Below are 20,343 nucleotides of genomic sequence, written 5' to 3'. Positions count from 1 at the left end.
ATGAATTTACCTTTCTACTAACAATGGACATTTAGGCTGTTTTCCTTTTAGGGATCTATTAGCATAATGCTATGAACTCTCTTGTTAATGTATTGCTATATATACATGCACAAAATGCATCAGACTCACCTAGAAGTCTTGTTAAAACATTGATGGCTGGACCCCATCCCCAGCAGATCAGTAGGTTCAGTAGACTTGGGGAATTGCATTTCTTTTCTTTTCTTTTCAAATATTTTATTTATTTATTTGACAGGCAGACTACAGAGGCAGGCAGAGAGAAAGGAGGAAGCAGGCTCCCTGCTGAGCAGAGAGCCCGATGCGGGGCTCTATGCGGGGCTCGATCCCAGGATCCTGGGATCATGACCCAAGCCAAAGGCAGAGGCCTTAACCCACTGAGCCACCCAGGCTCCCCCGGGTATTGCATTTCTAAATGTTCCTAAATGATGCTACTACTGCTGATCCAAGGACTCTACGTTGAGAACCACTTCTCTCAGGAATATATCTAGGAGGGGAACTGCTTGGACATAGGGTATGAAGATCTTGATAATCTTTGATAATCCTAATCTGGTTTCCAAAGTGATTGTACTACATTCCTACCAAAATTTAGAATTCCCCACCAGCACTAGGATTATAAAACAGAAGTTTGCCAATATGGTAGGTGTGCAGTGACAGCTTATTGGCTTAATTAACCTTTCTCGGTTTATTAAACTTTTCAATGTCTACTAGCCATTTGAATGATCTCTAATGTGAAATGCACAATAAGGGTGTTTATCTGCTTTTCTACTGCATTTTCTGCCTGTCTTAAAAAATCAAATTTAAAGAGTTCTTTATGTATTTGGAAACAAGTTTTTGTTGTTGGTGGTGATGGTATTTGGTTACATAGACTGTAAATGTCTTCTCCCAGTCTATGGCTTGTATTTTTATTCTTTTAATGGTATTTTTAGAACAAAAGTGTTTCATTTTTATGTAATTAAATGCACTAATCTTGACTTTTTTTTTAATACATGATGGCTAAGTTTAATTCAACTGCTGTAGCCAATTCTACTTTGTAAAAATAACAGAATGTTTCTATCAAAATGGAACTCTTTGGCATGCACCTTATTTTTTTAATTTAAATTCAATTAACTAGCTTATAGTACAGCTGTACTAGTTAGTTTCAGATGTAGTTTTCAATGATTCATTAGTTGTGTATAAAACCCAGTGCTCATCGCATCATGTGCCCTCCTTAATGCCCATCACCCAGTTACCCCATCACCTCACCCATCTCCCTTTCCACAACCCTCTGTTTGTTTCCCAGAGTCAAAAGGCTCTCATGGTTTGTCTCCCTCTCTGACTTCTTCCCATTCAGTTTTCCCTCCCAGTCCCTATGATCCTCTGTGCTACTCCTTATATTCCATATATGAGTGAAACCATATGATACTATTATTAGAAATATTGTTTTTTCTCCCACCTCCCTGCAATATACCTCTGTCATATATCAAGTATCCATTTGTGTGGACACCATTTTATTTTCTTCTTACTGAAATATAGAAACACTGTTATTTTTTGTATTGATTTTGTATCCATCAACATCCCTTAACTGCATTAATGGGTTTCATATGTTAAATTTACTTTTAAGCACTTCAAATGTCTGACCAAGAAAGCACATGCTCCTAGTAAGAAAAATATTCCAAAGCATCTCAAAGGCTTTTATAAATCTAAATTTAATGTATGTATGTATTTGGTAAACCCATTTCTCTTAAATATTAGAATACCATTTACAAACTTGGTCACATTCTTTTTTTTTTATTTGAAATTGTAAGTCAATTACACATTAAAAAATTGTTTTAAAGATCTTATTTATTTACTTGACAGACAGAGATCACAAGTAGGCAGAGAGGCAGGCAGAGAGAGAGTGGGGGAAGCAGGCTCCCCTCTGAGCAGAGAGCCCGATGTGATGTGGGGCTTAATCCTGGGACCCTGAGATCATGACCTGAGCCAAAGGCAGAGGCTTAACCCACTGAGCCACCCAGGTGCCTCCACATTTTAAATAAATAGAATCACAACATTAATCTGTTAGTCTAAAATGCCCAAGTTTTTTAAGTATTACATCTGAACTACATAAATAGGCTATTCCTCAGTCTAACATATTAATTCTAATATGATTTATCATCCTTGTATTATAAATCTTTCTCTGACTGAAAAGTCACTCACCTTCTAAATGAAGCAGCTTTAATATTGAAAGTGATAAGAAGTTTCATCTCAGGAGAACTGAGGTTCCCTCCTGGAACAAGTCGTTGTTACCAAGTATATCACTTATGGTGGTAAGATTACTTGCCAGTAAGGAATTTGAGATTGGATGGGAACATGGGGGATGTTTAAGTACAGGATAATCTACAGGTCGCACCCAAGTTCTTTGAAAACTCATTTCTAAGTTACATGGCCTCCGAGCCCAAACTCTTCAGAAGGGATTTCTCAGCCTGCCTCACTGATTCACAAGGTAAACATCCCAGTGAATAGCCAGCCATTCCTTGGACACACTGCAGCAAGGGGTGTGCACATCCGCTGCGAGGTCAGCCTTTCAGAGGACAGACTCAGGGAAGAAGCCTGCACAGGTCCTGGAAGTGAGCTTGGGGCATTTGTACTTGGAATTTGTGTTTCAAAGCTAAGTCTGTGTGTGCTTGAGTCAGGAGCTGGAAGAGTGGGAGCATGGATGAGTATGTTTCCTTGAACCATGGACTTTTTAGTTCTTGGGAGACTGTAGCTAGGGGAAAGCCAAATAAGACTCTCTGCAGGGAGGGGACCAAGGGTAAGGCCCACTATTGTCTTAGTCTCAGGGAAGAATTGCACTAAAACTGGGACAGAACTGCAGGTGCTTTTCTGACCTTTTTAAGTAAAGCCATTAAGCCAAATACAAAGATTATCCTAGCAAATAAAGGGACAGAAACATAGAAATGAAAAGGTATGCATGGGGTGCCTGGATGGCTCAGTCAGTCAGTGGAGCATGTGACTGTTGCGCTCAGGGTGTAGTTTTGACCCCATGTTGGGTTTGGAGATTACTTAAAAATAAAAAGAAAATCTTAAAAAGAAAAAGGATGCCAACAGCTTTCAGCTATCTTGAGGGATCCATAGAAGAGACTTTGGAAATATTTTATATCTCTACAGAATAAATCAGTTCCTCAAACAACTAAAGCATTTTAACCTACTGAAATGTATTATTAGAGCAGTTCTTGGGGGTAATGCTAGAATTTAAAGGATGTAAGACAAGAGAAACTTAGAGGCAGACAACTACTTGGAAGAGGAGAGACTTGAAACTGCATTTGCACAATAGTTTATGTAAACTGAAGAAAAAGTGAGAAAAACAGGTGGGCAAATAGTATCATTGGTCCTTTACCATGGCTGTGTGTGCTAATCTGTTCCACCCCTAAATTCCTTTTTGGCCTTAAACTACTATAACCAAATTAACAGCATTAAAATTTTGAGGCTTGCTTTTATGTCATTTTCTTACTTTTTTTTTTTTTTTTTAAGATTTCATTTATTTATTTGACAGAGAAATGCCAAGCAGGGGGAGATGCAGGCAGAGAGAGAGGGAGAAGCAGGCTCCCTACTGAGCAGGGAGCCTGATGTGGTGCTCAATGAGGGGCCCAGTCCCAGGATCCTAAGATCATGACCTTAGCCGAAGGCAGACACTTAACTGGCTGAGCCACCTAAGTGACCCTTTATGTCATTTGGTGTGGGGCATTGTACACAACATATTAACATAGATCCTGTGGGATTTCTAAGTTAGGAAACAATCATAGGTGACATATAAACGAGATGTATGACAAATGAAGAAAATCACAAAAATTCACATGGAGATTTTGAAGCATGGTCTGTTTGATGTATGAAAGTAAGTGCAATTTGTAGAAAGTGAAAGAAATACTTTGATATTTTGAAAGGGATGTTATTAGTTCTTTTTTATGCATGTACCTAGTCAAAAAAAATCAAAATGAAAAAACTTCCCTGTATTGATTTAAAACCAAGAGGCACCAGGGTGCCTGGCTGGCTCAGTCAGTAGAACATGTGACCTTTCATCTCAGGGTTGTGAGTTCAAGCCCCACATTGGGCTTGGAGCCTATTTAAAACAATGAAACGAGGAGGCATTAAATCCTTCCCTAGGAACTGGACGAATCTCATACTTGCTCAAATTCAAATCAAAAGAAAGTCTAGACTCAGCTCCTTTCTTGCAGTTTCACCTACAACTTTTACTCTAGGTGGACCATAATTAACCACATGTTTAATTGGGTACTTGAAATGTTGCATAGGAGGTCAGTCCCATCCATTTCACTTCTTGTTCTTAGATTCCATACTCTAATTTGTGATTACTGATGTTCAAGCACCTGGCTCAGCTAATGAAAAACTGTTCCTCACAGTCCTTTTGGATAACTCATTGAAGCAACTCTGTAACAGTTAAAATTTAGTATATTCACAATTTTGCAAACCCTGGTTATAGGTTGTTGTTTTTTGTTTGTTTGTTTGCTTTACCATTAACTCCATAGAAAAAATTGTTCCTCTCCAATCCACATCTCTTAAGCTTAAGGTTAAGAATGGTGGCAACTTTGTGGTGGCTAGTCCCAACTCCAGGGGGATGCTGGGAGATTTTGGATATCTCCTTGATTAATCCAGCATGAGAACAAGTATTCTAATTTAACAAGTATTTATGGAGTACCATCAATGGGTAAATCATTATGCTAATATAATGGAGAAAAAAGTCACATATTTCAAAAAAACTTACATTTAAGTGAGATATGTCATATGTATCCAGATTACACCATAATTTATGTACTTATTCCTTTGTTGTTGACAATAAAGCTGTTTTCAATCCTTGTAGTCACTCAAGACATTGTCATAAACATTAATTCATCAATTTATTCAATAAATATTAACTTAATCCCTGTGATATGCCAACCATTAATCTTAGTGCTGCAAGATTTCATACCACTGCAATGAATGGAACATGTATACAATACTTCAAAGTTCCTTTGTGAAATTTCTCCAGAGAAATTTTTGTTCAAAAATTACACCAGCCTGTGTTTTAATGTAATCATGAAAAAACGGAGAGGGACAGCCTATTAAATCTCAAACGAAGAGTTATAGAATGCATACCTGTGGCTATCATATTTTCCCCAGGAGCAATTATAAAAATGATACAGATGTCTTTCCACACATATGCCCAATTAGAGGCAAAAACCCTTCAAAAATCGACTTCTAGATCTGCTCAGGTGTATGAAACTCAGGATACCCAGGAAAGAAAAGCTGAAGCTAATGACACTTTTAATCACAAGAAAAGAAGATCATGTCTAGCAAACTTTTAAAAAATTCCCTAAATTCTATATCATCTAAAAATTCCACATCACTGTTTTATCCAGCTAAATATAAAACCCCAAAGCAAAATTTGAGAAGAGGATTGCTTGCTTTCCTCCTAAATTATCCGAGTCTTCATGCCTTTAAAAATACAGCAGACCAAAATTTTGTCTTCAGCATCTCCGCCACAGGTACTGCTTGTACTTACCGTAGTTGAGAAACTTCAGGTACCTGGTTACAAAACGTTCTCAACCACCAGTCTATTTGTTGGCGTTAAATACTGTTTTGGCGACCCCTAGTGTGAAACATGGTATCAGCACCTGCACATGTTGAAAATCCTTGTATTTTAAAACTTGCCTTACAGACAAAAAATGATACCTGAAATAATTTCCCACCAAAAGAAATGTGACTTAAGTTTATGTCCATTTGAAGTTCATATTTTTCTGCAATAATAATAAAATGTAAATATAATTTCTGGATACAGAAGACATTTGACAATAAAGGTGGTTACTTAGTGCTATATATCCATACAATGAAATATTATACAGCTGTAAAACCAGACTGAAAAAAGACAATGATGAAGCTCTTCATGTACTCTTCTGGGGTAATCTCCATGATATGTCAAAAAAAAAAAAACCAAAAAATTTATTTGAGTACTTTGCTACCATCTACATTTTAAAAGGAGTAAAATACCATATATATTTGTGTTTATGTATATACACCCACTAAAAAATTCTCTGGAAGGATACAGAAGATACACATAACCCTGGTTACTTACTGAGGATGCAGGTGGGAAATGGACAGATGTTAGAAACTGTGTTCCTCTGTATACTTCTTCTGTTTTTGAATGACACCTTGACCATTAAAAATATGAAATGGCTTTTGGGGCACGGAGCCTATTTTTTTAAAAAGAACAAAATAGGAAATGATTTTTAAAAAACTTAAAGCCATCAGCACAAGAAGAAGAACAATGAAAGAGAAATTGTCACCTTGCATTTCCAGGCTTAAAAAATAGACAAGAAGAGCATAGTTTTCTGTTGTTTAAAAATATATTTTTTCTTTTTTTTTCATTTACATTTAATTCTGTGTTTTTTCCAGTGGCATATTTTCTGCATATTTTTCTCACTCAAATGTCAAATTGTAAGATCATACTTGATAGTTACATAGAAGTGACCTAACAGGCAGGATTTATTTGAGGTAATATCTTGGGTCAGGAAATAGTAAAATCTCTCAGATTTTATGCTATGCTTCCCATGCCTTCTCTAAGGTCACTGATTACAGACCAAAATTCTTTATTGGCAAAAGTGTAAGAAATTGTGATATTCCTTAGGAGGTCACAATTTAAGACTCAGAAGGAACATTTTTAAGTATATATAGCAGATACTTGAGAATAAATCTAACAGAAGATGTGAAAAACCTTTATGGAGGGGCGCCTGGGTGGCTCAGTGGGTTAAGCCTCTGCCTTCGGCTCAGGTCATGATCTCAGGGTCCTGGGATCGAGTCCCGCATCGGGCTCTCTGCTCAGCAGGGAGCCTGCTTCCCTTCTGCTCTCTCTGCCTGCCTCTCTGCCTACTTGTGATCTCTGTCTGTCAAATAAATAAATAAAATCTTTTAAAAAAAAAACCTTTATGGAAAAAATTATACAAACTTTAAAGTAAAAAAAAAAAGTAAACTTAAATAAATTGTAATGTTTTCTATGGGCATAGATAAGACAACTCAATATAGTTAACAATTCTCCCCAAATAAATCTGTAAAATATAATAACAATTATATTTGAAGCAGGGTTTTTATGTTATTTGCAAGTTGGTCTCGTTAAATGGTAATTTTTTTGGTTGGGAAATTTACAAAATACCATTCAGTGATCTGTTTAGATTTTAAAAGTTAATCTTCAGTTTATTAAAGCTATTAAACAAAAAACTGCCTTTTTTCCATAAGCTTGTAAGCTCAGTTAAAAATCCTAAACTATTGGGCGCCTGGGTGGCTCAGTGGGTTAAGCCTCTTCCTTCGGCTGGGGTCATGATCTCAGGGCCCTGGGATCGAGTCCCGCATCAGGCTCTCTGCTCAGCAGGGAGCCTGCTCCCTCCTCTCTCTCTGCCTGCCTCCCTGTCTACTTGTGATCTCTCTGTCAAATAAATAAATAAAATCTTAAAAAAAAAATCCTAAACTATTCATAAGTCTAACAAAATTTCACACTCTTAAGAGAATTTTTTTTTTAAAGATTTTTATTTATTTGACAGACAGATCACAAGTAGGCAGAGAGGCAGGCAGAGAGAGAGAGGAGGAGGAGGCAGGCTCCCCGCTGAGCAGAGAGCCTGACGCCAGGCTCGATCCCAGGACCAGGGGATCACGACCCAGCCGAAGGCAGAGGCTTTAACCACCGAGCCACCCAGGCGCCCCTCTTAAGAGAATTTTTGATAAAATTTAGTTCCACCCAAGATTTTTACTCTTGAACATTTTAAACCACATTTATTAATGTAATACGTTGCATTTTCCTTATAAGTATTGCAATTGTCTGACTTAACCAAGTTTTTTCATGTATGTAAACTGTATTCACAAATCTAATTAATTAAATCTACAAATATGTAAAAAAAGTGTTCTTATTTATTCCTCATTACTGTATAAAGCCATTACCACTGAACTGATGAAGTCCTAACCTCCAGTAACTCAATGTGGCTGCATTTGAATGCAGGGCCTTTAGGTAAAATAAGGTCATATGAGTGGACATTAATATAATATGATTGACCTTTTTGTAAGAAGGGGACTGCATAAGATTGATGAATCACAGACCTGTGCCTCTTAAACAAATAATACATGTTAATAAAAAATAATTAAAAATAAAATGCAGAAATAAAAAAAAGAAAAAGAGGAGGAGATTAGGACACAGGCATACAGAGGGACAGGGAGGGAAGACGGCCATCAGCAAATCAAGGAGAGAAGCCTCAAAATGAAACCAATCTTGCCATCACTTTGATCTTGGATTTCTAGCCTCTAGAACTGTGAGGGAATAAATTTCTATTGTTTAAGGCACCCAGTCTTTGGTACTCTGCTTGGGCAGCCCCAGCAAACTAATACACCTTAGCTCTTAATTACTACATGTAAATGTATTTTCCATCTAGTTCTAAAGCCCTTTGAATTTGAGGAATTCTCTCATATCCTTAGAATCGTTCTTAATGATATGGAATTATTAATTTCCCTGTCTTTGACTATGTAATCATAAATTCCATGAGGATTTTACTGACAACTCTAAATTCATGTGAAAGGGCAAAGGATCAAGAATTGCTGGGGGCCCCTGGGTGGCTTAGTCAGTTAGATATCTGCCTTCAGCTCAGGTCATGGATCCCCGCATCCTGGGATCGAGCCCTCATCAAGTTTGTTGAGTAGGGAAATGTCGTACTATTTACTGAATGATCCTTATTACTGGGGACTAGTTAGCCATATAGGAAAATGTTTGAAAATTAGATCCCTAAATAGGCCAAACAAATCAAAATGAAAACTTCCAGGTAGATTAAATTTCTAAATATAAAAAGTCAAAATCATAAAACTTTAAGAATGAAATTAAAGAAACTACTTTTTTATAGCCCTATGATAAAAAAAAAGAGTTATGCTTGATTTCATTTTTTAAATCCAATTGCAAAAAGCATAAATCATAAAGTAAGGCTGATACATTTCACTACTTTAAATTTAATTACTGTACAAGATACCATAGATAAAGTGTAAGGATGTATCACAGACTGGAAAAAAAATACTTTTATTGCATATAACTAGCAAGCCTGGTATTCTGAATATATAAAGATCACCTAAAAAATTATTAAGAAAAAGACAAACATCCCAATTTTTAAAATTGTCAAAGAATATGACTATGCAATTCACAAGCCAGAAATATAATGGACCTATAAACTCATAAAAAACATGCCTAGAGGTGCCTGGGTGGCTCAGTCAGTTAAGCAGCTGCCTTCAGCTCAAGTCATGATCCCAGGGTTTTGGATCAAGCCTCCCCTCCATGTTCTCTCTCTCTCTCTCAAATAACTGAATAAAGTATTTTTAAATAAATAAGTAAATAACGATAAAAAACATGCTCAGTGTCCCTAGTAAGCAGTGATTGCAAATTAAAGATACAATGAAATTCTGTTCCACCCACTGAATCAGAAAAATTTTTTAAATGTCTGAGGACACCAAGTTTTGCAAAGGATATGGATCAAAAGAAATTTTCATTTTCTTGCTGGGAAAACCCATTGGTATAACCAGTGTGGAGAGCAATTTGGCAATAACGAGCAAAGTTGAAGAGATTCATCACTATGTCTCAACAAATTTTTACCTATATGTATACCCTAAAGAAACTTCTTCATGTGTATAAGAATATCTCTGCAAGAATATTTATTGCAGCATTGTTTCTTATGGCAAAGATGTGAAATTACATGTCCATTATTGAGATAATGGACATACAACGGTATATTAATTCAACAGCATACTATACAACAGGCAAAACGAACTAAAACTACATCTAAACTACATCAACATGGATTCTGATGAGGGAAAATACCTACAGGGTGTCGTTTTTTATTTTTATTTTATTTTATTATTATTATTTTTTGACACAGAGAGAGAGAGGAGGGAGGGAGCACAAGCAGGGAGAGCGGCAGAGAAAGAGGCGGAAGCAGCACCCAGGTGCCCCCATAGGGTGTCGTTTCTGTAAAGCTTCAAAACATGCATAAAAATAACCACTTGGATACACAAAATTTTCAGCAATCAAAAACAAAAACAAAACCAACCAGACTTGGGAATGATTAACTCTAAATTCGAGCTGGTTTCCTTAAGTAAATAGATTAAGGAGGGGAATATGAGAACTTCAACTTTATTTGTATAGTTTTATTTCTTTGAAAACCCAAACCAACAAAGTTGGAAACAACAATGGCAAAATTGCAAGCTTTGATATATCCAGATGGTGAATCCACAGGTTATGTCTTATAGTACTCTCTACATTTTAGGGATGAAATGTTTTATTATAACATGGTTTAAACCAAAGAATAAGACTTCTTTGTTTTGTTTTTGGCACAAGCATTTGATCGCTTAAGGAATATTTTTTATCATTTTCCTTTAAAACTTTTTTTAAAATAAAAATTGTTTTAGGAGTGCAACATGATTTGATATATATACATAATGAAATGATTACTAGAGTCAAACTGATTAACATATCCATATCCTCACAGCTACCTTTGTGTGTCTGTGTGTGTGTGTTTGTGTGTGTGTGTGGTCAGAGCACCTGAAATCTACTCTAATATTCAGTACAGTATTAACTTTAGTCATCATGCTGTACATTAGATCTCTAAACTTACTCATCTGTACATAACTGCAACTTTGTATCAGAATAAAACTATTTTAAAGTAATCTTTCTCCCAGTAGAGAGTTCTTCTGTATGGCTGCCAGACAGTTGTTCATCCATTCATCAAATTTTGGGGGGACTACAAAGTCTGCTGAGCCATGAAGATATTATAAAAAGATATCATAAAAGAAGCATATGATAAAAGATGGCATCAAAAAAGTACAAATTACTTTTTTTGAATTCAAGTGGTTTGAATTCAAGTGGTTTGAATTCACATGAGGAAGTTCTCAAGCCAAAAAGTAGGGTATAAAGCTATAATAATGAGATGTCCAAGAAACAGAAAAGAAAGAATTTACATCTGTTTGGTGTGGCCAAAGCCGATTTCAAGGAGATGCTTTTGAGCTGACTTAAAGAGAGACGCTGTTTGCCAAGGGAACAAAAGCATTCCAAGCGCAGGGAACATCTAGTACAAAGAACTGGAGAGGCGAGCTGCACGGAATGTTGAGAAACACTGGCCGGGGTGCGTAGGGTGGGGTGAGGAGTTGCAGCGAGGATATCAAATTCAGCTGGTGAGGAAGGAGGGGCTTGGTGTGGGAGCCGGAACGTGTCAGAACTGGTAGAGTACTTCGGTCACCGGGCAGGAAACGGCGGCCCTGGGAGCGTTGAAATAACGTTCATTCTACACAACTTATAAGACACATAGTTGGGACTAGAACTGGCGTCTACTGATTTTCAGGGGGGCCCACCCCTGGCTGTGAAGGGACTTCCAGGCTGTCACATTCGCTCCGAAATCAAAAATTATACCGAGTTTGCTTTCACGGTTGCCTGTGGCCTGTCCTACATGAGCTTCCCATTTCTTCTCAGCTCTCAGCCTCCCAAGGATGCTCCCTTGGTCCTTTAGGCCACAGGCGGGTTCTTAAACCAAGACGACGGGTCCCAGAAACCCGCGCTCACGAACCGTCGGAGACCACAAGTCCCGGCATGCAACGCTCCCCGTTAGAAAAAAGGTCACTAAGTGAACCATAATGCAACGCTCTACGAAGGGGGAGGGGCTCTCTATGGGAGGGCAGCCGACATTTAGCGTCGCCTAGGCAACTCCAATTCCACGACAGAATACACTTCCGCTTCCACCTCTGAGCCCTAGGACCGCGAGTCCACGCATCTTCGTAACTGCGACGTCATTTTCCTGCGACTGAGCGTCCTGAGGCTCCGTGCTGTAGCCTCTCTCCCGCCTAAAAATCTAGAGCGGGTCTTTCTGTGTGGCCTCTGACCTGGGAGCTAAGGGAAAACGGCGAGATGACTGACCGCTACACCATCCACAGCCAGCTGGAGCACCTGCAGTCCAAGTACATCGGCACGGGCCACGCCGATACCACCAAGTGGGAGTGGCTGGTCAACCAGCACCGCGACTCCTATTGCTCCTACATGGGCCACTTCGACCTTCTCAACTACTTCGCCATTGCGGAGAATGAGAGCAAAGCTCGAGTCCGCTTCAACTTGATGGAGAAGATGCTGCAGCCTTGCGGACCGCCGGCCGACAAGCCGGAGGAGAACTGAGACCCTCGTTCTGTCACTGCTGTGCGGGAGCCTGTCCTGAGTTCTTCCCGTTTGCCGTCATTCCCGCGTGTTCCTGCCCCAAGTGGACCGATTCTCCATTGCTCCCGTTTCTCGTGCCTTCTCTGTACAGAAGTGCTTACCTGGGGGCGACCCGCCTGACCTGCCTTCCTGTGGACCCTTCGGAACACAGCGTTGGGAGACCGTCGGGACCCCGGAGAACTGAGACGGTGGAGACATCCTAAAGCCAGCAACAGAGGAGAAACGGCATTGGAATGAGACGGGATTTGGAGGCTTCCTTTTTGGCTAGTTGATTGTCGTCTTTGATTTTTCCATAAAGTTTAGAAATTTTTCAGCCTCTTTGGTGTGACCTACTTGTGTTCGGGTGGAGGGGTCCAGGGAAGGCACTGGGGACTTTGGTTTCATAGGAGACGGAAGAGGCGGGAGGTGGGGGACTTAAGCACAAGGGCAGCGTTCATTGCCAGACACTTAAATACGCCTTGCACGCTCTCCCAAGACCTTTTGTCAGGCCCATAACGCCTTCCCTGTCGAGGTTGTGATCACTGTGTCCCTACTTCATTTTCTTCCATTCAAAAGATCTTTGCTAGCATTGTCCACTCCTCTCTCTGTAAGTTGCATCCTCTTGGGACTCTGGACAGGGCCCTGAAAAATGACAAACTGTCAAACGAGTTCTTTTATTCATTCAACATTCAACATATTTCTTGAGTTCTGAGTGGGGGCCATTTTGCCACGCTTTTGGAGCTTATGTTTTACTTGGGGGCGGGGGACGCTGCACAAGTTGTAGGCATAAACAAGCAAGTATTAGAAGGTGTGCTGGATGGGAGTAGCAGTACGTTTGCAGTTTTAAACAAGCTACTTATGTTAGACTATTGAGATGGTTACACTTAGAAGGTGTTGTGCTGGATGGGAGTAGCAGTACGTTTGCAGTTTTAAACAAGCTACTTATGTTAGACTATTGAGATGGTTACACTTAAAGCAAAGACTTTTTAAGGAGATAGCCATGGGGAAAACTGGGGGAATTGTTTTCCAGGCGGAAGGAACTGCCAGGACAATGGTGCTAATACTGAAATTGTGTCTGGCTTATTGGAGAAACATCAGGGGTAAATGTGGCTGGAGGGAGTGAGCAAGGGGAAGAGTAGAGGGATAGGTAATGGAGGAGGAACAGATAAGAGCAGAGCCTGGTAGGCCAGTGCAAGAACTTGTGACTTTTATCCTGAGGGAAATAGGGAACCATTGGGAGTAATGGTTTTATTAAAAGAACATGATCTGACATATTTTAGATAAGTAATTCTCAAACATTTGGGCCATGGGACTCAGTTAAAGTCTTAAAAATTCTTGGAAGACCCCACAGAGTCTGTATATGAGGGTTATACCTGTTGATACTCACCAAATTAGAAATTAAACCAAAATTTTAAAGTATTTAGTAGTTTGCTTAAAGATAACAATAACAAAACCATTACATGTTAGCAAAAACATTTTATGAAAAATAACTATTTTTCCAAAAGCAATTTAGTGAGAAGAATGTTTTGGGTTTGTTTTTTTTTTTTTTTAAACAGTTTTGCAGATGCCTTCAATGTCAAGTTTAATAGAAAACAACTAGACTTTCCTATCTGCTTCTATATTTGAACTATTGTGATACGAAGTTTTGGTAGAAGTTTGAAAAATCCACTTCACAAAAATATGTGGTAAGGGAGGAATATTCTAATAGCCCTTTCAAATAATTGTAGATAATCTTTAATTCTCTAGAAAAATTCCAACAAGTGGTAATTTCTTAAAACTTAGTTATAACATGGAATCTGATGAATGAACTTTCTTTCTTTCTTTTAAGATTTTATTTCTTTACTTTGACGGAGACAGAGAGGGAATACAAGCAGGGGGAGTGGGAGAGGGAGAAGCAGGCTTCCCGCTGAGCAGGGAGGCCAATGCGAGGCTGGATCCCTGGACCTTGAGATCATGACCTGAGCCAAAGGCAGATGCTTAACAACTGAGCCACCCAGGTTCCCCTTATCAATGAACTTTCATTCTGTTACATTAGAATTCATTCATCTATCTTAAACTTTGATTTTGTAATGTCATATATCCCTGATTTGGAAAGTATTGGCTCACTGAGAAATAGAGGTCTTCCAATGTTGACAGATCTCATATGTATTAAAAAAATCACACTTACTAATATCACCACTGATCTCATCAGGAAAGTCTTACAGTATTGGAAGCTGAAAAACTCACAGTGATGGTGTGAGTTTTCCACAATTTTAAGTTTTGCTTGATAGCTTCAATTTAATCCCTGGTAGCAAATACTTCTGTTTCCCTCGAAGTGACAGGCCTGCTTGGTTCATTTTCAAGAAAATGTCTGCCAAGTACCCAGTTCTGAGTAACTTGTTTGTCAATCATCCAAGTAAAAATGGTGTTCCTTGAGGGGAAAGAAAAGAAAAAAGTTCAGTTTGCAATTCAAATAATAAGTGCTTTTCCTTAAAACCATCGTATTTTGGCAGCAGCAGAAATGCTTTATGCACACTACCAATTTGTCACACAAAATATTTAAAAACATGTGCCCTCAAGGGCTAAGACTTCATAAAATTACTACTTTTTACTGCATAAAGGACATTTTCAAGTGAAACTGAGTTGACGTTTTGGTTTTGTTTGTTTTTATTGGGAGTGAGTGCCAATGGAAAATTATAAAGACTGCTTCTCGTTTGATGCCACTACCTTGATTCATGCTAAGTGCTCGTTTACTCTCTGCTGCTTTTGTTCATCTGTACAAATGCTAAAAACGGCAAATCTTCATATTATGGAAAATGGTGTTCAAGTCACAGATTTCCTGAAATTCCCATCATTTTTGCTTGGAAAAACCAATAGATTAAAATACAGCTATTTAGACTTGAGTGTTTATTTAGTAGGCATTTCCCCAAGAAATGAATGAAAAGGGATATCACTTCAAGGAAAACCGACTGACCTGCTGATTCAGAGGATCCTTCTGTCTGCTGCGTTGAGAAAAGCCTGAGATGGTGCATCAGAGAATAGATTGCAATTGTCAGCAATTAAAAGTATCAATGCTAATGCTTATGTTGAAGTGTAGGAGAGATTCAAGCTATAAATCCCCATCCTTAAAAAACTTAATAAAGGTATACAAAGTGGCATGAGAGTGAGCCCCCATCCCTAAGTAGAGGCTGTAGCAGTAGAGAGATGACAACCTGCACTGGAAATAGAAAGGGACTGGAAACATAACCTAGGGTAGCTTGTATAAAGAATCCAATAAGTAAAGTGGACAATAAGACCTACAAGAATCTAAAGGGAAATTAGTAACTTAGAGAAAGACTTCATGAGGTGGCTAGGGTTTATATTATCAGGCTGCACAAGGCCAAGTGTTTAGAACAGTGCCTGGCACATCACAGAGTTCAATTTTGCACACTCAATATGGAAAAACAGAACTTAATCCAGATAATAGGCTGGGTCATTCTAATTCATATCCTTATGCAGTTTTCAACTTCACCAAAATAGGTAATGCCAAAGGAAAAAAAGATCTGAAAACATGCTTCCTAAATAGAATATCTTTTATGGGGTGCGTGAAGGGTTTTATCTTACATGGTCTTCAAGAGGTATTACCTTTTTTTTACAGATGAAAGTTTTAGACAAGTAATTTGCCCAAAGTTATACAATTACTATGTGACTAAGCTGGGATTTGAACCAGGCTTTTCTAGCTCCAAAATACAGTCTTAAATATACTGTTACCCAAGCAGGTCTAATATGTAAAAAATCATATCAGAATAATTTGATATAAGTTATTGTCTCAGATTTAAAAAAATATATATAACCAGTTAAGTAGATTATACTGAAGGAGTATCAGACCAATACGAAAAGTTCTTATATACTGTATAACTCTTAAGTGAAAAAGTAGCTTGAAATGTATTGAATAAAGATAATTTTAACGGGGAAAAGAAAAATAATTTGTATGGGGAAAAATTGATTCAAGGATTTGAAAGTAAACAAAATGCAGTCTAAATAAATTTAATTGAGCAAGTTATTCTTTTTTTGTTCTGGTGTAAAATAGTATTCATATCAAACACAGGAGGGCAGCAAATGATGCTCTGACAGAAATTACTTTCAGAAAGAGCTCCCTACTCGTAGATCTCTGCTAATTGGAGAAAATCAACTGCTCCTATATTCATTTACACTGATGTTGTCACTAGAAAGACACTCTGTGAACTATAAAGTGATAGCATGTTTTTCATTTGATAAATATGTAGCAAATACTGCAAATCCCTGTATTGTGCTTACAAACACGGGACAGTATGTGCACCCTGCCCTTAAAAGGATGCCATTTAGGGAAATAAATACAGCAGCACATAAATAACGATTCACAGTAGCAAGTGGTAAGTGCTAACAAAAGATACAGAAAAAAGGCTATAAAGTTTACAAGAAGAAATTATTGCAAACCGCCAGTGAGGGAGTTAATGAAGACATTGTTGAGAAAGGCTTCGGTGATAAGTAAGATGCATACCTGTTAAGACAATGACAAAGCAGGATAAGCCTCGAGATTATACCAGCTGTCCCAGCAAGGGGGGCAGAATTCAAACCACTTGTTCCCATTTAAAACCTTTCTATTACTTTCATTAACTTTGGCTGGGTTATAAGATTCCCCACCCTTAGGCTTCCGCTTTTTTCATAAGCAAGTTAAGGTTCAAATCGTAGAATAACAAGGAGGTAACAGCTAGTGTTTACTGAGTACTCACTACGTGCCAAACATTTCCATAAGTTATCTCAATAAGTCTTCACACCGACATGAGAGGGTGATTATCCCATTATACCAGTAAGCAAACAGACATAGGACAACTTAAACTGTCTAGTATCACTCAGCTAGTAAGTGTTAAGGTAGGAACATATACTCAGATCTGATTTCCAGCATCCAGGCTCTTAGAGGGTAGGTCAAAGTTTCCAAAACTATGTTTCACAGAATTCTAATTCCATGAAAAGCTACAGATTGGGGTTGGGTAGGGAGGAATAAAGAAGGGAATATCTTGTTCAAATAAGTTTCAGAAATGCCCCCATAGTTTGGAGGGTCATGCTTAGTGTTTACTTTTTTAAAGTTCTGCAGTAAGAAATTTTTCTTACCTCATCACTTCCTAAACTTATTTGATCATGGAGTTTCTTTTCTCAAGAAACATTTATCGATATGATTTTGAGAAATACTTCTGGGGGATACCGCTTTTGCCAACAAAAGAAACTTGAATAAAGTAAATGTATTCAACCCTGGGCTCAAGAGAGATATATTTGTATCAATGTGTAGGTGGAACTCATAACCACAGATAACTTCCTTTTCCCTCTTAGACTAATTCCCTCACCTTTGTGATCGAAGTGTTCTTTGTTCTCAGCTCTGATTCTTTTCATCTCTCTGAGACTAGCAACTTTAGGATATTAAAAAGAAAAGAGACTTATACTGTACAAATTAGTGACAAAGGTATTAAGGTTATTTTCCAGGGCAAGGGCATAAAAAAATGTTATTAAGGAATTCAGACATTTTTTCACTAATTTTATTCATTCTGGAAGATGTATCCTGACAAGGGATCAGTAGTGAATAATCTGGCAGCCAACAGTTAGTTCTATTTCAGAGAGATGCTAATTTGTTCTTAATTTAACTGGCTTTTTATCTCACATCCCACATTGCCTTCAGGCTCCCCATCATTTCATTTTTCTTACCTGCAGTACACACATCACACGTACCTGCGTATTCACTCATTAAGCACAGAAATGGTGAAAACTGGGAAGGGGTGAGGGGTGTGGGCCGGACACCAGGACATGGAAAAATCTGTGTCATCTCGCACACAGCACAAATGGTCTGCTACAAATGGCCCTTTGAACCCCCTATCTCTTTGATCTGCAGGACCTCAGAATCCCTCCTTCTCTCCACTTCCCTCGTTTCCTAGCCACTGTTGTGAGTTGTTATCTTGCCCACAAGCCTTCCCTCTTATCATGCTGTCCTCCTGCTTTACTGAATCTTATCCTTTCTTCCTTCACGTCTCCCCACAAAAGCGGTGGCTTTTGAAACAGAAATGTCATCCTACCATTGAGAAGGGGGAAAAATTAAAAAGGTATATTTAGGGGTTGTGTTACACAGCATCAAAGAGTTTGGGGTGCCCACCTCCTCAGCATCCCTCCCCTCACCGAGCCCTCCCATGAGCAGCCCGGAGCCCGAGTCTCTGGTTCTGGTCCACCAGTGTCCAGTTCAGAATTCTGCCTTTGCAATGAGGATAATATCACAGTCCTGTCTCCTTCATCAATTTCGATATGAGGATCAGGTGGTAGGTACTTTTTAGAAAAAATTGTCTTTTTCTAATTAAAAAAATAAGAATGGTACAAAGAATAACATGTATCCCTCCCTTCTACTTCAAATTAACAACTGTTTATACTGTATTAAATGTTCTTTCCTCTTAGTTGTTTTTAAGATAATTCTGCAAATTATATGTAGCCCTTCTAAAAAATAAAAAGAAGCATTACAGATAAGACTGTTTCCTTTGACCACTCCTAACTTTGTTTTTCCTCTTTCCATATGTGCATCCCATCCCTACCACCAAAATAATAACTTCTGTGAGTGTTCTTCCAGTATACTCATTAGACCAAACATCTTGCTCTCTCTCTCTCTTTCTCTATCATCTATCAAAGTGTTTAGTATTTTTTAAAAATATACCAATGAAAAGATTTGGCAATTCCTCAAAAACCTAAACATAATTACATATGATTCCACAATTCCATTTCTAGGTATATACCCAAAAGAATTGAAAGCAAGGACTTAAACAGTTATTTGTAAAACCAATTTCTATGCATCATTATCAGAACAGCTAAAAGGTAAAAACAATCTAAGTGTCCATCAACAGACGAATGAATAGACAAAATATGATTATAATATATACAATGGAATATCTTTCAACCATAAAAGGTAATGCAGTTCTGATACATGCTACATCATAGATGAATCCTGGAGAGATTATACTAAATGAAATAAGCCCGACACAAAAAGACAAATATTGTATGATTCCACTTGTCTGAGGTATCTAGAATAGGTAAATTCATGGACTGAAAGTTGATTAGTGATTATCAGAGGTTGTAAGGAGGCACAAGGGTCAGTTATTGTTTAATGGTTACAGAATTTTTGTTTAGGGTAATGAAACAGTTCTGGAAAACATAGTGGTAATGACTGCACAATACTGTGACTGTAATTAGTGCCAGTGAATTGTACACTTAAAAAAAAGTATTAAAACGGCAAATTTTATGTTATAAGTATTTTGCTATAATTTTAAATAATTGATAACATCAAAACCATTAAATTGTACACTTTCTTAAGGTTTATTTATTTATTTATTTATTTTAGAGAGAGGAGAGAGAGAAAGCACAGGGAGGGGCAGAGGGAAAGAGAGAGGGAAACTTTAGCAGACTCATCACTGAGCTCGGGGCCTGACTCAGGGCTCAATCCCACGACCCTGAGATCATGACCCAAAACCAAGAGTCAGATGCCCAACCGACTGTGTCACCCAAGGGCCTCTGAATTGTACACTTTAAATGAGTGGATTGTATGATATGTGAAGTACGTCTTGATAAAGTCGTATCTGTATATACGCTGTGTGTGTGTATAGTATTATATTGTACATATAATTCAAAGCTTTTGTCACACATTATATTTTTGAGATCTATCCTGATTGAGAGATATAGATTTGTAGTTTTTTTTTTAAAGTGCTACATGATGGGACTATACCACAATTTATATATCCATTCCCTAATCAAGGGCACTTAGACAGTTTGCACCCTTTCACTGTTTCAAACAGTGGGACATCCTCACATACGTCCCCTCAGGTGAGGGCAGGGTGTCCTACTCAAGGCACAAATATGTACCAAGTGTTTCGAAAGGTATTCTATAGGTGTACAGTTCTCATGTTCAGAACCTTTACTACGAGCCATTCATTTAATGAATGTTTATTGAACCTGCACCAAGGCAAACAGGGACACCTTTATGGATCTCACAGTCCATGGGGAAGAAGCAACCAGTTGGTTAGAATCAGGAGTGACAGATTCTTGAACATGACAGTCTCTATGAGGCAGCTCCTTCTGCTTTAGGATTGTCATCTGTGTCCACCTCA

At 38.2% G+C, this 20,343-nt stretch overlaps 1 protein-coding gene across 1 annotated transcript; it reads left to right on the top strand.

Annotated features, from left to right (window-relative positions):
• The first annotated feature begins 11,858 nt into the window (after positions 1-11,858).
• Positions 11,859-12,552, top strand: SF3B5 (splicing factor 3b subunit 5). The gene has a single exon (XM_032873113.1). It carries the CDS (start codon positions 11,939-11,941, stop codon positions 12,197-12,199), a length of 261 nt encoding a protein of 86 aa, XP_032729004.1. The 5' UTR covers positions 11,859-11,938; the 3' UTR covers positions 12,200-12,552.
• The last annotated feature ends 7,791 nt before the right edge of the window (positions 12,553-20,343 follow it).

This window comes from Lontra canadensis, unplaced genomic scaffold (assembly GCF_010015895.1).
Source record: "Lontra canadensis isolate GAN:19392208 unplaced genomic scaffold, GSC_riverotter_1.0 scaffold47, whole genome shotgun sequence".
Taxonomy (NCBI): Eukaryota; Metazoa; Chordata; class Mammalia; order Carnivora; family Mustelidae; genus Lontra; species Lontra canadensis.
This window is presented reverse-complemented; position numbering and strand designations above follow the sequence as displayed.